General features: G+C 39.7%; 4 protein-coding genes across 8 annotated transcripts; 1 reads left to right on the top strand and 3 right to left on the bottom strand.

Annotated features, from left to right (window-relative positions):
• Nucleotides 1-574: 574 nt before the first annotated feature.
• spaw (southpaw) lies at nucleotides 575-2,430 on the bottom strand (the record flags this gene model as incomplete). Its single annotated transcript, XM_083911901.1, has 3 exons — nucleotides 575-727; nucleotides 943-1,754; nucleotides 2,151-2,430. The coding sequence occupies 3 exons, from the start codon at nucleotides 2,428-2,430 to the stop codon at nucleotides 575-577; spliced, it is 1,245 nt and encodes a 414-aa protein (XP_083768027.1).
• A 999-nt stretch (nucleotides 2,431-3,429) lies between these two features.
• dguok (deoxyguanosine kinase) lies at nucleotides 3,430-6,324 on the bottom strand. Of its 2 annotated transcripts, XM_083911701.1 has the most exons (8): nucleotides 6,120-6,324; nucleotides 5,817-5,994; nucleotides 5,616-5,725; nucleotides 5,270-5,469; nucleotides 4,850-4,997; nucleotides 4,539-4,654; nucleotides 3,998-4,097; nucleotides 3,430-3,782 (listed from the first exon to the last, which is right to left on the bottom strand). In XM_083911701.1, exons 2-8 carry the CDS (start codon nucleotides 5,917-5,919, stop codon nucleotides 3,756-3,758), a joined length of 804 nt encoding a protein of 267 aa, XP_083767827.1. In that variant the 5' UTR covers nucleotides 5,920-5,994; nucleotides 6,120-6,324; the 3' UTR covers nucleotides 3,430-3,755. The 2 variants fall into 2 exon arrangements, with proteins under 2 accessions (XP_083767827.1, XP_083767826.1); XM_083911700.1 differs by having other exon boundaries at nucleotides 5,817-6,324.
• Nucleotides 6,325-7,752: 1,428 nt separating this feature from the next.
• On the bottom strand, nucleotides 7,753-11,775 carry tcn2 (transcobalamin II). The gene is made up of 10 exons (XM_083911888.1): nucleotides 11,702-11,775; nucleotides 11,333-11,400; nucleotides 10,688-10,874; nucleotides 10,375-10,544; nucleotides 9,753-9,905; nucleotides 9,109-9,281; nucleotides 8,814-8,988; nucleotides 8,545-8,725; nucleotides 8,327-8,445; nucleotides 7,753-8,154 (listed from the first exon to the last, which is right to left on the bottom strand). The coding sequence occupies exons 2-10, from the start codon at nucleotides 11,388-11,390 to the stop codon at nucleotides 8,093-8,095; spliced, it is 1,278 nt and encodes a 425-aa protein (XP_083768014.1). The 5' UTR covers nucleotides 11,391-11,400; nucleotides 11,702-11,775; the 3' UTR covers nucleotides 7,753-8,092.
• An 878-nt stretch (nucleotides 11,776-12,653) lies between these two features.
• ccdc117 (coiled-coil domain containing 117) lies at nucleotides 12,654-15,724 on the top strand. Of its 4 annotated transcripts, none has more exons than XM_083911893.1 (6): nucleotides 12,654-12,848; nucleotides 13,184-13,310; nucleotides 13,432-13,482; nucleotides 13,571-13,837; nucleotides 14,895-15,041; nucleotides 15,171-15,724. In XM_083911893.1, the coding sequence occupies exons 2-6, from the start codon at nucleotides 13,216-13,218 to the stop codon at nucleotides 15,412-15,414; spliced, it is 804 nt and encodes a 267-aa protein (XP_083768019.1). In that variant the 5' UTR covers nucleotides 12,654-12,848; nucleotides 13,184-13,215; the 3' UTR covers nucleotides 15,415-15,724. The 4 variants fall into 4 exon arrangements, with proteins under 4 accessions (XP_083768019.1, XP_083768018.1, XP_083768016.1 ...); XM_083911892.1 differs by having other exon boundaries at nucleotides 12,654-12,844; XM_083911890.1 differs by having other exon boundaries at nucleotides 12,654-13,310.
• The last annotated feature ends 2,849 nt before the right edge of the window (nucleotides 15,725-18,573 follow it).

Genomic DNA, 18,573 nt, shown 5'->3' on the forward strand with positions numbered 1-18,573 from the left:
ACTTAATCTATAGATCTGAAATATTTTACTTTGAAAACCATCTGAATTTCCTGTATGTGGAAGTTCCCTCTGTGAAGTTTGTTGTGGCCAATTTCAAGCTGTGCAATTAAAGACAACTTTAGAGAAGTTTATATATTTTCTAGGGTTCATAAATTCAAACAGAAGATGAAATATTCAAAAACAATATTGAAGTTGCTCAAATTCAATACTGCAGCATCCAAAGAAACCATAAAACATCACAATCATGTCAAAATAATATGTTTTAATATATGTTTTCATATTTTATGTACAAAATATACATTATAATGTAGAAATAAACAACAACATATAACGTTTGCATAATGGAGCTTTCCCCTTTCTAAAGATTTATACTATCGTGTACCACCCAGTATGGATGAAATATACTGTCATTCAAACTTAACAGTCATATCCTGTCTTTCGTTGTAAGAGGCCATGACTAGGATCTTTAAATGTAATATTTGAACATTAATGTTTACATAAAGACGGTAAAGAAGCAGCTGAATTAAAGTTCAGTTCAGTTATGCCCCGTCAATAGTTGCTCTTGTGCTGGCCTTCAGTGACATCCACACTCTTCGACAATCATGTCCTCGTGATGCCGCAGGGCCAAGTCATCGTTCTCGTAATACAGCATGGAGAGCGGGCTGAGGCGCGTTGGCACACAGGACGCGCAGGACACTCTTTCTGGATGTTGATGTTGCAAAAGGCTCTGGAAAATATATAAAAAATTCACATGAATAGAAAAAAAAGGACAACTTTATTGGTGCTTTGCTCAAGAGCACATCGGCAGTGACCAGGAGGAGAACTGGCATCTCTCCAGATACCAGTCCAAAGTCCGTGCTGGACTTAAACTGCCACCCTAATGACTTAAACCAGACAATACAAAAGAGTTGAATGGGATTAAACATCAAGTTGTTGTCTCACCTGCATGTATGCATGGTTGGTAGGGTTGAAGGACTCATCCAGCGGTGTGGGACATTCTCCCTCACAGCGAAATGCATTGTAGCGCTTAGGGTGCACAATCCACTCGTCCCAGCCGATGTGCTCAAAGTCCACCCACATGTCTACCTTCCGACACAGCGGCCTCTGGGCCGGCTCTGCTGCCGGTGCAGAGGTAGGTGAAGCTCCTGCAGCCACTCTCATCCTCTCCATTCTGTTCCTTTTGTGGCGTCGACTTTGACTGCTGACTCTGTCCATCGTCACATACTTGGAGTTCTCCACAGTGTGAATGAGACTGTATGCTGTATGGCCTTCCTGGGGCGGGTTATGTTTGGAGAAAATGACCATTGTGACCCGGTTTGTGGTTGGATGGTGTATTTTTCTTTGCCTCAATCCCATATTCTTGAAGAGGGACTTGTCAGCGATCTCAGCTTCTTCCCCGGCACCGCTCCCATGGTCCACCTCAAGGTCTCCTGAGGCCTCCTGGCTCGCCACTCTATCTCCTTGGTACAGCCAGTATTTTAACAAAGCAGTAACATTAAAAACCTTCCATGCAGACTTTGTGCTGCTGGCTGATGTGCCAAAGCTCCCCAGGAAAAGGTGCTCATCCTGGCATGATAATGTGCTGTCCAGGTCACAACTCTGCTTTCTGGAATGATATAAATCCACAGTGGCACGCTTGGAGCTAGAGAAAGCAGGTAGTCGAATCCGAAGTTCTGCCAGCTGAACAAGCTCACTGGTAGAGATGGATGACATGTCAAACATGACTGTCCATCTGTCACCCACTTGATGGCAACCTAAAAAAATGAGACAAAAATGTTAACATGGACTCAAATTCACACACGGCAGTCTGGAGGATTCTGGGCAAACCAGATCCCTGGACAAATGTCAGAGCACTGGAGTGGGAGGGCGAACAGGACAGGATGTGTATTGAACCCCCCTGTGCAAGGACGTCTGAGGGCTAATATACACACCCTCTCACATAAAACAGAGAAAGCCTTTAAAGTGGAATAAGAATTTTGACACTTGCTGGGCTGTAAAAAAGGAGGGTCTGATAACACAAATAATGCACCAACCAAAGAGCTGCTGGAGGATAGAGTACACTGAGGAGAAACTAACACATACAGCATATAACATGCATACGAGCATTGTAAAAAGACAAAACAAAACTAATAATCAAACTATTTACTCACCTCTGGCCATCAGACTAAGGACGGAGTCAGAACTGTGCGCTGACGGGCTGTCCCCTTGCATTGTAATGGTATTGACAGCTACTGACGATGAGGAATCAGAAGTCCTGAAGGAGCGGTACAGCTGCATCATGTACAGAGGGTATCTGCTGCGATGGTTAAATGAGAGATTTCTCAACGCTGAGCTGTTCTCAAGGCCAGTGAGATATCTGTGCCTCTGGGTGGAAAAAACGACTCCAAAAAAGCAGAGGAGCAATGTGCAGAAAACTGTCAGGACTTCCATTTTCACTGAAACCCACTAAATCTACTGCAACAATAATGAGAGTGAGGCAAAGATATCCTTCCTTCCTCCAGCTGGTCTCAGGCTGAAATGATGCCATGTGCAGACGGAGCTCCAGACAGGCCCCTTTATAGTGGACAGCTGCCCTTTGATGACCCCTGACCACTCCAGGCATCTGAATAACCCCTCTGATCATTAGAGCACACCGGAGGGGGAGAAAAAGAAAACATTTAACCAAGGTCATTGTCCTGTCAAACTAAGGAGCTAAATCCTTTTGAAATGTAAAAATACATTAACAAATACTTTAAACGCTGTTCAGCCATTAGCACCTTTGTGTTTAGTAGTGGTGGAAGGATTCAGACCCTTTTACTTCAGTAGTAATACCAGTGTAGAGTAAAAGTCCTGCATTCAAATGTGCTACAGTAAAAGTACAAAAGTATCGATGTGTACATCGCTTCAATGTTGCAGCTGATAAAGGTGGAGCTTTATTTTTTTTTACAATATACACAACACCAGGTAGCTTCTGGATTCCACCAAAGGATCAGTAGTTTTATCTTTATGTTCATTAAATTTTGTTTATGTTAATGAATATATTTTGTTCAATCTGCATGTGAAAAGTAAACATAGTGCAGTTAAAAGTACATGAACTGTAGTGAAGTAGAAGTGTAAAGTAGTATGAAATGGAAAAACTCAAGTGCAATTAACTCAGGCTTTAACTTTAGTACAGTACTTGAGAGTATGTATTTAAATTATTTGCATATTTGCTGTTTTAATAACAGCGGCAGAAGTAATGTAAAATTTCACACAAACTAAGAAAAAAGGAGAAAATTTAAGAAAATCTTTGATAATAAAACGGACAATACATTTTAAAAAAATGAATAGGTTTTATTTATTAACAAACAACAATTACAATACTTCAGGAATGTGTAAAAAGCCCCAGTAAACTCTGTTTCCAAATGGCAATTGTAGTGGTAGCACAGACTTAGTATTGATTCCAAGTGGAAGAAATAAATAACAGTATAAGGAGCAACATCTACTATCCAGTGAATCTGAAAACAAACAAACAAACATGCAAACAATAAAAAGCTGAACAAAAGCATGTAACAATCTAAAAGTCTCCTTAGAGGTAACATTTGTATACAGACAGCTCAATCTGTGTGTTTGATGTAGTATCAGCTGCAGCTGATCAAAAATAGAAAACATTTTTATTTGACTATATGTGCTATTTGAGAGACTCATGTGCAGTTAAATATCAGTTACGTTGACTGATTGAGGTCTGACTGAATTCCTCGGTTTCCCCCTACTGATGATAGCTGAAGACGGTCTTCTCACAAAGCACTGAAGAAGTTCTTCATCTGTGTGTGAAAAGGTACTTTAGCATCACGATGGATCACAAACATGAAACACGTCAAACGTCAGAGCAGAAAACGGAAACGTGTCAGTGCGATGATTCTCCTCGGATCACAGACTGTGTGGATGAGAGATGAGGTCTCAAACATCAGGATGGGGCCCTCGTGTGGCTCACCCCGGCGTAGCAGCTATTATGTCAGCGTGCAATAAATAAACATACCTTAGTTATAAATTCCTGCTGCACCTCTGGGTCACTCAGAAACTCCACGCTGGCATCGAGTTGTAACACAGGTATCTGTTTCAACTTCTCAAAATGTATCCTGGAAAGAGAGAGTGGAGCTGTATTACACCGACCACCTCAGACCACACACTGCTGACCGTCATCTGTTCACAGCAGAGCAACAAACAGCTGCGAGGAAACGCATTTAAAATGGGGATGGTTGTGCCACCGCCGCTGTTTGTCATTTTACTTTTGGAATTTATAGAACAAAAGATTTAGTTTGTAGGATAGACACAGGTCAATACAACTAAACAGCAATTTTAAGTGTGATTTTCTTACAATTCAGGCCTGCATTCACAGCCACCTGATAATAAAAGTGCCTCAAAAATAGTCCATCTGCCAGGTTTACCTTTATTACTGCGGTGAAGAGTGAGACTTCAAAAGGTCAAAACATGTTTTACATTTCAGCAGTGACTGGAAATATTAAAAACATAAAAGTCTGAGGAGGACAACCGATGGACGTGATCTCATTAGCACTTACTCAGTGCTCTTCTCAACCAGCCACTTTTCATGTTGAACGTGCAGCTTATCCAGATAGTCCAGTTTCACTCCTTTCTCTTCTGCCCTTCCCCGACGCTCCAGACGCTCCATGCATTTCTGAGAGACAGCAAAAGTACAATTTCTTTGCATATTTTTCAAGATGAATTAGAGTAAATGTCAATGATGTCAAGGTACAGTATCAATAACACTAATACAAACTACCACAAGTTAAAGTATGTGCTGCAAAACATGCTCACGATGAGTGATTTAATAGATCTCTTGAACATAACATGACATTTCTTATGTTCATACCGCTGGTGGGGCTCTGAGGTAGATGATGCCCTCCAGCTCCACCTGGTGTCCGAACTGCTCCACCAGGAGGGAGTGCCAGTCCTGGTAGACTGCCCACTCAGTAGAGTTGATACACCCCAGCTCGAACATGTTCTGGGCAAAGATGTATCTGACAGCAGAGATTCAGGTTTAATTTGAGTAAACAAAATACAGGATAATGCATTAGCTCAACAAGTTAAATAGTACATACAATACATCTGTATATATATGCTGATTTTATTAGATTAAGAGTTATAGTATGAATGTATGGATAGTGGAGTAGGTCTGCTCATTCTGGTTGAAATAGCTTTAATAAAGAAGACATCAATACTCGCCCATATAGGATGATTATCTGTATTTCCGAGTATACTTTCCTGTCCTGTCGTACCCTGACTCGCTCACCTGTCACTGTAGATGGAGCGCTCATACACCTGGACAGGTGTTCCCTCTGAGCTGAGCAGGCGAGCTGGAGGAGGCTGCAGCTGTGTTCTCAGCCGGCTCATACAGGAAAATGTCTGAAATGTGTACGACCAGCGCTGAGGGTCCTGGTACATCATCTGCAGCAGGTTGCTGACCGTCGTCTGAGGGGATGCGTCTGTGCCCTGTTAAAAGACACCAGCAAAGATGATATCAAACTTTGCTTCCTTTGATTTTTGTACGGGAAAGATGGAAAGATAAGAGGTAAAGGAAAAGCATTAATATATATATATATATATATATATATATATATATATATATATATATATACCTTTGAGGTCCCACTCTCGATGTTCTGCCACTTGCTGACCGGTTCTGCCACCACCTCCCAGTCTGGACACGCTGACTGCAGGAGTCTTGCAAAGGTCGACTTTCCGACAGCTGATATTTGAGAGGACATAACACGGGGAGATCATATGTTATCAACAGAAAATCCTCTTATTTTGAAATACTAGCAAGTGTATAATCTTACCAATGTTGCCCTCGATAGAAACCCTTTTCACTCGAGCAGTCGCAGCTGAACCCGACAGGCACCTTGAACAAGATGAACTGAGCTTCCTTGACTTATTAGCCATGGTGCTTAGGTTAGCTGTTGTCTGTGTTGTTATGGCTGAGTTTCCAGCTCTCAGGAGGCGTTCAGGTGTCTTCCACTGTGGAGGAAGAAGCCCAAATCTCACGACCTGTAACGCTGTCAAACCCGTTTTTAAACTGGAAACGCACCGATAGAGGGACGCCATTATGACAAAGAGATTAGTGTGATGTTAAGTTATATTACCGCTGAGTTATAAGCACATGGTAGCTATAGCTCCTCCTCTCCTCGATGTAATGCTAACATGAACTTTCGTTATGAATATTTGATGTATTGCTAATGTGCTAATTATTCTACATTTATAAACGATGTACTGTGTTATTTTTCCCTGTAGCCGCTGGCAATATTAGTTCGCATGCTATCTGTTGGTAAGTAAAGTCGTTTAAGGTGAAGTTCATGTGAAATTATGCCCAAATGCTACAAACAGTCAAAACATACATCACTTCCGGTGTGGCGTTCTGTACTTTCGCAATAAAAGCCTTTTGAAAAAACATATCCGAAGAGAAAATAGGCAACAAACAATATGTTCATACTTGTTTGGATTTCATACATTTAAAGCACAGATATAATACTGTATTGTGTGTAAACAAAGCACAGTTTGATGTGGTGGTGACAGAATATGCGTTTGGTCGTTATCCCGGAAGTACTTACCCTCAGATTTCTTTTTTTATCATTCTTTTTTTTTTTAAATAAACTTTATTTATTGTATATTCAAGTACAAACGTGTAGACAAAAATTCCCAATAATATAGCTGTGCAGGATTTAAAAACATTAGACAGGAGAGAGAAAAATAAGATATTTTAAAAAGTAATAAAAGTAATAATAACAAAAATAAAATAAAAAAAGAAGCTAAGAAGGAAAAAAACTTTTCCAAAATAGAGTTAATATTCAATAAAGTTGAATATTAAAAAATAGACACTAGAGAGAAGAATAAAATAACAAAAATAAAAAAGTATTAATAACAACAAAAAAAAAATGGATAAAGTTTTAAGCAAACACTTTTAGGGCAGTATAAGCTGTTATAGGTGTAACTGATTTATAATTATGCGAGTGTTGGATTGAAAAAATGTATTGCTTGAACTAATGAGTAAAAGCAATAATACACGGCTTCTTATTAGTGAATTTGCATTTAAGGGTATGGTATTTTGCCATCATAATAATAAGATGTGTTCCCAGTTGTTGTTTTTTGTATATTATTAGTTCAAACAATACATTCCTCCAATGCAAGACCAGATTCTCATCCATATTTTCAATGATAAAATCTCACTCTCAGATTTCCCCAGATGAATAATGAGGTACATGAAGTCAGATGCTTTATTACTATTGATGCAGATAATCAGAAGACCTGTAAAGTGTTTTTTCCCTTTTCATTTTCACATACCAGTAGTTATATTTGTGTAATTTCTATCTGTACAATCTTTTTTTCACAACTTCTGATTGTGATCTTTTGCAGTCACTCATGCCACTAAATCAAATAACTTTTCACACTCTAACGATCTATATAAAAAATGTCAGTTATAAGAAATAATTAATTTCAAAGTTCTGTATGTTTGGCTCTCCATTGGCATTCATTTGACTTACATTACTGTGATAATATACATTAGTGTTCATAAACCATAATAAAGCTGCTTAACACGTGCAAGAAAGAAAATTAAACCCAAATTGCAAAGCTTTGATTATTCGTGTTACTTTGAAAAAAGTCGTATGTGATCTAATAATTGAATCAATAATTTAATAATTGAATCAATAATTTAATAATTGAATTAAATAATTGGTTATATTCGTTTTTTTTGTTGTAACAAAAACACAAACCTACAGAAACTCTTTATTTAAAAAGCCATTACAACGTTTTTTTATTTGTTCAAACTTTTTGAAAAATCATTACACATTCATTTAGCAAGCCATTATAAAAATAAGCTTTACAATTTACATACTAATGGGAGAATATTCACAGAACGCTGTTCAAATAGTTATAAATCACACTTTTATTCAAGCTTCACACCTATTTAAATGCAAAGTTTAGTCAAACCACTATTACCATTTATGGCATCAGACAATTCAAATATAATCACTGGTTAAAACAACTAAAGATAGTAAAAAGTTGATTGAACTGCTTTTGGTCCTCATCAATCACCGTTGCATCAGCAGCGATCGACTCTTCAGTAGGTTGTGTTTTTGATGGTGATCTTTTGAGCCGCCTCGATCTTGTAATCATTGACACCTGAGGGAGCAAACCAGAAAAAAAGAAATTAAAGCAGCAGATCAAAGACATGAAGCAATGCTACATTAGTGAGTCATGATGTACTGTAATGTGTGTGTGTGTGTGTGTGTGTGTGTGTGTGTGTGTGTGTGTGTGTGTGTGTGTGTGTGTGTGTGTGTGTGTGTGTGCTCACCCTCACTGAGTGCCGTGCCATCAGAGGAGAGGTGCCAGTATCTGCGGTCGCTCTGTCTGGCCTGCTCTCCATTCACTGCACTTAAGAAAGGTCCCCACAGGCTGGACTCCTTCTCAAACCTGCCAAACAGCATAAAATATTATTAAATGTAGGCAATTCCACAGGACTAAAAAACAAAAACAACATATAATCCACAAAGATACAATAGATGAACTCACGTGAAGCCAACATTTTTCTTCTTGAGAAGTTCAAGGGCCTCCAATAGAGAGCCGCCCTTTGGCACATCCACGGAGTAAACAGCGGCTGCTCCACTGGATGTCACCACCTCCACCGTTACAGTCACTTTGGTCTCGACTGGTAAAACCACCACAGGATCTATGGGCTCCAGCACCAGAGTGTCTGTGAGAATGCACACACCATGAAACAAACAGTGATAATACGGACAACCTGAAATCACCACAGAGGGTAGAAATAATGCTGCACGTACTGTCCTCGTTGAGGCACTCCTTGCTCTTAACCGTCAGGTAGGATTTCTGCTGGAGAGCTGGCAGGATCTGAGATATGGCCATGGGGTTGTGGTATACGTTGCTTCTGGCGCCTGCCCTCATGGCCTCCATTGAGACTTCACACTCTGCAACTGGGCTGCCCATTGCCATTAAGGCCTTAAACACAACACACAAGTACATTTAAGCTGAAAAGATCTTGCTCCGTAAAATGTCATGCAGTGAAAAAGGCAGAGGGAGCTGAACAACAAATAAATAAATAAGGAAAAAGATCCTTACTTGAACTGCAAGGCCTGTGCTGAACTCATTGCCAATATGACCGTCGATCCTACGAGAGGCCAAGAGCTTCTGCCTGATCTTAGTGAGGGCTGTGTTGAACTCAGCAGCGCCCTGCACATGGGAACCAGCGTCCTTCACACACTGGAGAGCCATTCCAGCCATGGCATAGGTATCTAAGGAGAGAAAGCCAGATACAATATGTGTAATTGACACTATTGCATTACTTGCACTATGTCCTTCTGTACGCCTTATACATACATATATGAACAGTAGAAATCCTGTCATTTATTTTACATGTCAATTATTATCGTTTACTCCTAAGTTTTGTATATTGATACGTATTTGTATGAGTATTGTACAGCTTTTTGCACATTAGCTCTGTCTTTTATTCTATGCTATTATAACATTCTATCTATCTATCTATCTATCTATCTATCTATCTATCTATCTCCACAGTTTGCAGCCATACATCTTAGTCCACAGTAGTGGTAAGACCACTACCACACATCTATAGGGCAATTTGTTTACAATTTTCATAATTTAAAATTGAAATCATAGAATTAGGGTTCCACCCCTGCCTGCATGTCCTCCATTTAATATTTATTTGAACAGTTAAAGTAAACATTAAGGCAGGTTACACTCACCAGTACTCTCAGAGTCTCCGTGTTTGAAGTGCTCATGTTCTACTGCCTTGATGAGCTTGTTGCTGACATGGTTGTTGACCCTGATGCCGCTCGCACAAAGAGCGAGCACACCCAGAGAGTACTGGTAATAGTTGGTCAAAGGGCGGTGGCTGACTGCACAAAGGAGAAGAAGAAATAAAAAGAAACATGAAAACATGAATTCACAGTAATGTTAAAGAGTAAAAAGTACTTTGTTTTCTGCTTATTCCAGTTTGGATGGAATTACTCAACAGATGCTCTAATTAATACAAACTGAGATAAAGGTTGGCACTGCAGAATTCTTAGACAAAGTCCAACTTAAACACTAAAATTTCATTAAGACAAACTCAAATGTCATCACAGCTATACAGCTAAATAAAAGTAAAGCCATTAGGAAAATAAGATACTGACAATGTTTGCCGTTATTATTGAGCAGATTCAGCCCAACATAATCCAAACGGCCTTTTCTCTTTGTTGAGATTTTACATACATTTTCCTGGATTTTCCTGCTGAAGAAATATCCACTCTAAAACTCTGCACTTATTTTGTAGCACAATGTAAAACAGGATGATGAACACCTTAAAAATGTCAAAGGAAAACGTACTGGCAATGTGCTCTTTTTCTTGTTCCATCTGCTTCTTCAGGTGCGTCAGCAGCGTCTCGCTCTTCTCACCGACAGTGAAGGTGATTGTGTTGAGGTCGTAGCAGGAGGACTTCAAAGCCAGAGTGTACAGCGACAGGAGGCCAACCACAGACTGGCTGTTAGTGAGAGAGCTGCAGGAGACACAGGTCAGGTGAAAACATCAAGGCAAAAGAAGACAAATCCAATGGACATATCGATTTAAAAGCAAGTCATTGGTTGTGTCATAAGGATAAGCAACAGTGAAGTGTGAGGGCATTTCTGAACAGTGCAATACCTTTGAATGTCATTGTGCAAATTATTTTTCAGTTTATTCAGGTGCTCGTTCTCCTTGGCGAGGTTGTGGTTATTAGACAGCCGCAACGCCAAGTGGACACTGGGATTGGGAAGTCCTTCCTGCGACTCCAGCGAGCGAAGGAGGTTCTTATTGAGTGACAGGTGCAGCTCGCTGTTGGATCCAGTATCTGAATTAAAATGTTAAAAGGAATAAAAAGATATTTCAGTAACTTGCTAACTTGCTGACATCAACATGAACTCTCGGAGCATTGCATAACCAGAACTGCAGCATCAGCAGTCACAACAAGAGGAAACAAAGACAGTGGAGACTTTAATAATTTTTTTAAAAAGTTGAATTTGCTGTGTTCAAGTTTACAATGTCTTAATGTCTCTCCTTGGTATTTTACCGTCACCACTGAAGGCCAAAAGGGTGCCAACATGCACCTTCTTTTTCAACTTTTGTCACTGAGCAATGACAAATTCATGAAGTGGGTAATTGCGAAATCAGTGAATGTCCAAACTTGGTCCAACCAGTGAGTGTATGTATTTGTAAAATGGGTTATTTCCAGTGGTCAAACACATTTAGTAAGGTCAGACAGGGTTAGGGATAACTGGATTTATAATAAATACATTAAAAAATACTTACCACATGGTTTACCAGAGGAAAAAGCCAGTAGGCCTGTGATTACCACTAAATACAGCATTCTGGGCAAACTGTTGGATAACACAAACACGGGAAATAAATCAATATATTCCCATAAAACGTTAAAGTAACAACACAGATAGGCCTGTACTGTAAAATGGGCTATGAGTGTGAAGGTATTTGAGAAAGGCAGGTAAAGAGATGTTAAACAAAATGCAATTGCAATATACATTTAGATAGGATTAGACACATAACAGTCTATTTGGCGATGTGAGGTAAGTTTTCTAAGATCGTAATTGTAATTTTACCACAGCAGTTATAGGTTATAGGTTACAGTTATAGGTTTGTTAGCCTTTAAAACAGCAGTCTTACCTCCTCCGAGAGTGACTTCAGTGTGAAGAAGAACAGAGGCAGAGATAACAGCTTCTACTGTCTCACTGTCACATGACTCGTTATTTGAGATGATTAAAAAAAAGCGAGGAAAAAGCAAGACGGTCCCTTTAAACCATGAACATAAACTGTGTGGGCGGTGTGGGTGAGGAACTATCTTGTCAACGCATTTACTCTTTGGTAAAACAAAAACGAACAACAAACAAACAAAATAAAGCTGTCAATCTTATTTTACACCTCCGAGAAAACAATACACGATTAATCTTATTATTATAATGGGAAAACACCATATCTATAAATGCAAATTCACTAATAAGAAGCCGTGTTTTATTGCTTTTACTAATGAGTTCAATCAGAACTAAACAGTTATTTTAATCCAACACTCACTTAAGTTTAATTCAGATACAACTATAACATCTTGTACTGCCCTAAAGGGGTTTGCTTAAAACTTTATCCCCCTAGCGTTGGTCTCTTTGCCTTTAACTCTGTTCCTTTTTCCTTTTCTTTTTGTTGTTATTATTACTTTTTTATTTTTGTTATTTTATTCTTCTCTCTCGTGTCTATTGTTTTTAATATTCAACACATTTTTGGAAAGTTTGCATTTTATTATGGTACTAAATAAATAAAGTTTATTTAAAAACAAACAAACAAACAAACAGACAAACAAACAAATGTTCCACGTATCGTCTTCCGGCCGTGACAACTGACATTTTAACTCAACTGCTACTCTACAAATGATGCTAATCTGGTGCTAATGCTTCAAATTGACTTCGTTACCAGAGTTACCGAGCGTTCGAACCCTAGACAACTACAATACCCAGAATCCCCCCTAACGTAACACACGTACGTCGTAGAACCATGACAACTCTTTTAGCGCGACTAGACTTTTCCAGAATAGCTAGCTAACGTCAGTTAAACCCAGCCTACCATTCAAACAGTCCACACCACAGGGACCTTTAATGTCGGGGCTATCTGTCCTGTCAAATAGGTGGTGTCTGTATTAAGTTAGCGAGACTGTTGCTGTGCGCTAATGGCGTCATTCCCATGGAAAACAAATGTGAACTGACGAAGACTAGCTAAACAGCAACAACAAAAACACGGAGGGGACGGGCAGCTGCAGCACTGGTCGGTCTGTAACGCTATAACGTGATATATTTCTGCTTTTAAAGTTGTTATTGAGCGCATGGAGGAAGCTGTCATTGTGTATTACCGTGTCACGTTATAATAATAGCCAGTTTTATCCGTAACGTCATACTAAGGCAAGGCGACAGTGGCGTAGTTAGATAATCAACCAGCTGTCCTCGTATTTATAACTTGTGCGTCATGCAGGTTAGAGAAAAATAGCTTTCACCATTTATCTGATTGGCATCAATACTTATCCAACAGATCGGACCCGTGTGTAGTTACCTACCCGTGTGTCTCTTCAAAGCATTTCACCGACCATGCATCACCCTGCTCCCACAGGTAGTGAGCTGGGGTTTCTGCCACTGCCAGCCATGTATTCATTTTCAGGCCCCACAAGCCTTCCTGAATTTGACCTCGGATCTCCGAGTACGTCTGGCCACCTACAGAGAGCAACTTTATCCAGCAAGTATGTAGCTGATGATTTGTTCATTCCCTCCATACATCTGTCAGAAATAGAGCGGCAGTGTTCAGTCTTAACCTGCCATGTTTATATTGTGTGTTGACACATCTTTCTCTCTCTTCCAAAGCAGCTGGGAGACACGGTGCCTCAGGAAGCACAGGAGGAGAGTTGATGATGAGTAAGAGAGAGATGCATATAAAAAACAGTATTTTACTCTTCCAGAATGTGTGAGTGCAGTGATACATATCTTTATGTTTTGTTCTCAGGGGATGCAGTGCTAAAAGGAGGAGGTTAACGTTGGAGGCAGAAGTGGACATTTCAGAGAACTCAAACACAAGCGCTTGTCCTGACTGGCCCACCGTGAACGGCTGCCCTCCTCTGCCTGCAAAGCAAGCCAGCCCTGCACAGCCCTACCCAGCATCTCAGCCCTTGACTTTGCCGCAGCCCTCCTCTGCTCTGCTACGACTCGAGACAGAAAGCTCCTGCATGGAGATAGAGGCAGCTCAGAGGAAACTTCGGGAGATTGAAGACAGGTATGCAACATGCAGTTTGTGCAGAAAGTTGCCAAAACAGCCAACCATCTGACTGCTTATTTGTTAGAATAAGACTTTGGTTACAGGTAAAACAAGTGTAAAAACCAAAAACACATAGTGTTACCTGACCAAGCAATTCCCGGCTTTTTAGATTCAATTCAATATGCTTTATTATCATGGATGGTAAAAGTGTTAGTGCTAAGATAGATGCCACAGAATGCACTAATGCATTCATTTCAGGTATACATTTTCAGACTATTGAAGGCTCAAGAGAAGAGAACCAACATGAGGCGATACTTTCTTTTGTTTTGTACACTTCAGGTTTCACAGGGGCCTTGAGTTTTTTCCAGCATGCATTTGGGGGGAGGAGGGGAACGCCCTGGAAAGGTCACAAATCTATTACAGATCAGAATATCCACTGAACTGACTAGTACTGCTTTAAAATGGAACAAAGTTTATAGGCTCTCATAAGCTTTAAGGACTTTTAGTATGGCTATATAAATGTGATTATTCAATATTTGTCTTTTTATCTTGCCATAATTGTTTTGTGGCAAAAGGATTGTATTGAGATATCATGGGTTGCAGCTTTAATGTCAAAATGAATGAGAACATGTTTAAAATGTCTCAAAAGCTGTTACAAATAAATCTTAAATATTTGAGAAAATGTTTTAAATTTTAGTATTTTGTTTTAAATAAGTTATTAATTCATGACTTTGGATAATCAAGTAACTATCATCACTTACCAATATCAAGTTAATGTCGTCTGGCTGTGGTAATCATCTTGTAATTAATTTGTTCATATTACCCATTTCTGTGTAAATGTATACTGTATGTCAGGAAACTCTTTCTCAATGAAACACTGTGTTCTTTCACATTCACCTGTATATTCTCAAGATATTTGCTGGTTTTCTTCCTAGTGTTGCAGCTCACTCGACTTACGTCAGCCACAATGGGTTTGTTTTCCCATTCAGTGGGTTTAGGGGTTGTATCACATTAAAGGTGACATCAACACACTTCTATTGCATTAAGCTAATACAGCGATATTTATGTATCACAGAATAACGCTGGAGGATGATGATGAGGACGAAGATCTGGATGTCGAGCCAGCCCCACGACGGCCAGTGCTGGTGATCTCTGACAGTTTGAAGGAGGGTCTACAGCGCGGCATCAGTGACATCCTCCCGCACACAGTAGCCCAGTCTGTGTATGTTCTCCTCATTTCGTTATAGGAACATTTAATGTTTCATGAAGTAACTTAAAAGTAACATGACTCATGTTTTACCCTTAAAAACTTTTTTTCCCCCCCTGGTGTTTATCTTCTTCTCACCTTTAGGAGCCATTCCTGTATGGAGTTGGTGGTGTGGAGGCCACCAGACGATCCTTTCTGTCGGAAGCGAAAGGTCGCATTACAGAAACCGCGTAAACAACAGACAGTATCTCGACAACCCCCGACTCCATGTCCATCTCCCACCCCTCACAGTTCCCTCAGTCCCTCCAGTCCACCTGCAGACACACACTCTTCTCTGTACAGCTTTCCTATGGCTCACAGCTCCGTAGAGGAGGACATGGAAATGTAATGGTGCTTGATGACTTGAAAAGCCATGCTAAAGTAAAAGACTTGAAACGTAGTCTCAGAAAACAATATATAGAACTCAGAACCACTTGAGGTAGGTCAGTTTGGCAAGGCATGTTGGCTGTACATGAATATTGTGCAGTTTTGGACAGTTTGTGCAACACATCTTTTGTTTTACAGTCACTCAGTTTAGTTTTTATATTCCGCTTCTGGGCAGCATGACTTCCTGCCCGCTATTGTACTTGTTGTGGTAGAAGTTTATCTTCCTATAGTGCTAAGCAAGTACGCCATCTTTGAGCTTTGAGAAATCGCAATGCACTTTTTTATAATTTGATTGTATTTTAATATATAACCAGAATTGCAACCAGCCATCAAGTGTTATAAGTTTAAATAAATGTACATTGTCCATGTAGAGATTTTGTATGACAGTTGATTTTCATTGGATAAAATTGTGCTGGAATTAATTGAAAGCAGTCCTCTTGTCGGTTCAACATTGTGATGCTTTTATCACTGCATCAGGAAGAGTAGGGGTCCCAGGATGTGGAACGCCACAAGTGATCATATATATATATATATATATATAAAACAATTAGGTATTTATTTTAACCAGTAAACTATTAGGTTAGTGAATGCAACAGCCTCCAATTTGTCAAACAAAAACAAGTTATTTCCTGTCTCCAATGCCAATTTAAGGTCAGAGTCATGTCATTGTCTTCATTTTATACATCAGTTTAGTTAGGGCCAGCTCTGAAGACAAGACTGACGCTGACAATTATTTTTAGGGAAACAGTTGTTATTAAATAGGCACTGGCCCTACATTCTCCATTGATATCACAGGAAGAACCAACAACACAACTACTCCAGCCCAGTGAAACGTCTTCTGAACATGGCTAACAAAATAGCAGACAGCATGTATGATAGCAGATATGTTTAGAAATTAGTACATTTTCATTTTCACAAAGTTAATTAAGATGTCATATTAAATTCTAATGACCCCAAATTATGTCCTTGGTAAGGTTGAACTTGCCAGAAATCAGCAGAACATTTTTATTGTTCAATTTAACATCTTGTAAAATATATGATTATACAAAGACATGTCAGTTTTATGAGGTCTCTCTGACACATCTCGCATGATCTTCAGTGAAACGTCAGCTCGTCGCTCATTCAGAGTTCACTGTAACCTTAAGCCATAAAAATTGCCTTGAGAGGATTGTGAACTTAATGACCAAATCTTCATTGTGTCATTTGTCACTGTGACCCTGCTTGTCAATCCGCAGTCTTAAGCACATGTAACAGTAAATGATTCATTTCTGTGGCCACAAAAAACAGCTTAAAATGCATTACAATATATAACACACAGTTGGTTTCATGTCCTTAACTTGAGACCGTCCTGATAAATGTGTGACTCTGAATCCCAGCAACGTCCTGACCTTGAGTGATCTATAAAGGAGACACCAGTGTAACATATTACTATATTATGAAGATAAGCACAGGATTAACATAGACATCTTAGCGATACTGCTGCCACGCCAAGTCGTTTTAGTCCTTGTCCAGTTTTAAAAGTACTTTTTGATTTATTTTTTCAGAGGATTTCAAATCAGACCCAGAAGTGCTGAGCCTCTTACAGAGGACAAGCCGATAGTTTGTCATAATGCTTCTCATTTTCTCATTCTCATTCTCATGCTTATTAATTCTTTATGCATTAAGTACTGATGTCTGCAGTATACTTCAATACAGATAGTGGCTGCTAAAACAATGCACTCACTGTTGTAAGAAAGGATCCTGACATATCTAAAGGGATTGTATTTGAAGGTGACTGGCTCCAGGTGTAGGCCTGGTTTTCTACACGAAGCTGCTTGACTCGGCTCTGGAGGTAACGTAGAAGCTTAAATGAAGCCACGTCTGAGGGGCTGTGGGAGGCAGCAGAGTCCACAACATGGAGGGAGGGAGAGCAAATTGAATACTGAGATTCCTTGTGGGGTAAAGACAAAGAGAGATAGATTGTCAGTAAATCAATTAATATTGAACATCTTTAAGTAGGTGTCTGTTAGAGCTTGGTGTCCGTGCCCACACAGGAACATTTACCTTTACATTTAATGTCATCTCTCCTTCAGGCCTCTCAGGCTTTCTCTGCCTCTCCGCTCGAGTCTTTGATGGTTTTCTGGAAAACAAAAAAAATTCATTTGAAAAGTTGCTAGTTTTGAATAATCAACACAACTACATGAATGAGTATGATGTTTACATGTTAAGTTAATGTTACCACTATGGTATAAAACATATTGTAGTGAGTTGAGGTGAGATCATGCTCTTGTAAGGACAGACAGCTGGTTAGTACGCCATTAGAAACCAGTTTACCTGTCCCTTAACAACTTTGTCTTGCACCTGTGGAATAGCAAAAATCGGAGCAAAACTTAAATATAGAAAAGCAGAATTTCTTCTGATTTCTGTTTTATATTCTATTTTAAGTGGCCATTTTTAAAGAGAGGAATGTCTTTGTTTCACATTTCCAAGTATGAAAACCGTAGAAAAAAAATAAAAATGTGCCTCTGTGTTGAATTTGTTTTAATGTTACCTTTCCAGCTCAGCTGTCAACTCTTCTTCAAACTTGCATGCTAGACGAGCTGCAGTCTGTTCCTTCCACTGACCCATGCTCCTCTGAACCTGCCTGAGCTCCAGGTCTTTGGCCTTCAGCTGTTTGCGAAGAGACGCTGCTGCGCCTCCTCCCTCAGCTCCTCCATCACACATATGAGGCCAGTTCAGACTGCTTAGCTCCTCAATGTGTTCCTGCAGACATATGATGTTGCATATAATGCTGTAAGCATGCGTTTTCTGTGTCTTTGTGCACCGGCATGACCTTTACAAAGTGTGTAAGTTCATACCTGAATGAGACGCTCCTTTAGAGAACCCAAGGCTTGGTCTCTGTCCATCCTCAGCTGTTGCCTCTGGATGCTCAATTCTCGCTCCTGAAAAATATGAACTTATAATATGTATGCATTTAATGTGCTGTATTTGCAAACGCCACAGTCTTAACCATTATACCTTGTCTTTTCTCAGCTGCTCGGTGGTTTGTTTCTGTGAATCAAGCTCCTGCTGTAGATGATTAATGAAGTGCTTCAACTGCTCTTTCAGTGTTCTCAGGTTTGTAAGCGCCTCGGCTGCTGTA

The sequence above is a fragment of the Echiichthys vipera genome (genome assembly GCF_963691815.1).
Source record: "Echiichthys vipera genome assembly, chromosome: 4".
NCBI lineage: Eukaryota > Metazoa > Chordata > Actinopteri > Perciformes > Trachinidae > Echiichthys > Echiichthys vipera.

What these genes read in the sequence shown, in the direction of transcription:
- dguok (XM_083911700.1), bottom strand. Translation starts at nt 6,081, where the DNA reads ATGGCGTCCCTCTATCGGTGCGTTTCCAGTTTAAAAACGGGTTTGACA. An exon ending in TCGAGAGTGGGACCTCAAAG is followed by an intron (nt 5,470 to 5,615) that starts GTATATATATAT and finishes GTCTTTTAACAG; the next exon opens with GGCACAGACGCATCCCCTCA. An exon ending in CTGGTTGAGAAGAGCACTGA is followed by an intron (nt 4,098 to 4,538) that starts GTAAGTGCTAAT and finishes CTCTCTTTCCAG; the next exon opens with GATACATTTTGAGAAGTTGA.
- tcn2 (XM_083911888.1), bottom strand. Translation starts at nt 11,390, where the DNA reads ATGCTGTATTTAGTGGTAATCACAGGCCTACTGGCTTTTTCCTCTGGT. An exon ending in TTGCACAATGACATTCAAAG is followed by an intron (nt 10,545 to 10,687) that starts GTATTGCACTGT and finishes TGTCTCCTGCAG; the next exon opens with CTCTCTCACTAACAGCCAGT. An exon ending in GCACAGGCCTTGCAGTTCAA is followed by an intron (nt 8,989 to 9,108) that starts GTAAGGATCTTT and finishes GTTGTGTTTAAG; the next exon opens with GCCTTAATGGCAATGGGCAG.
- ccdc117 (XM_083911890.1), top strand. Translation starts at nt 13,162, where the DNA reads ATGCATCACCCTGCTCCCACAGGTAGTGAGCTGGGGTTTCTGCCACTG. An exon ending in AGAGCAACTTTATCCAGCAA is followed by an intron (nt 13,311 to 13,431) that starts GTATGTAGCTGA and finishes TCTCTTCCAAAG; the next exon opens with CAGCTGGGAGACACGGTGCC. An exon ending in CTTCGGGAGATTGAAGACAG is followed by an intron (nt 13,838 to 14,894) that starts GTATGCAACATG and finishes TATGTATCACAG; the next exon opens with AATAACGCTGGAGGATGATG.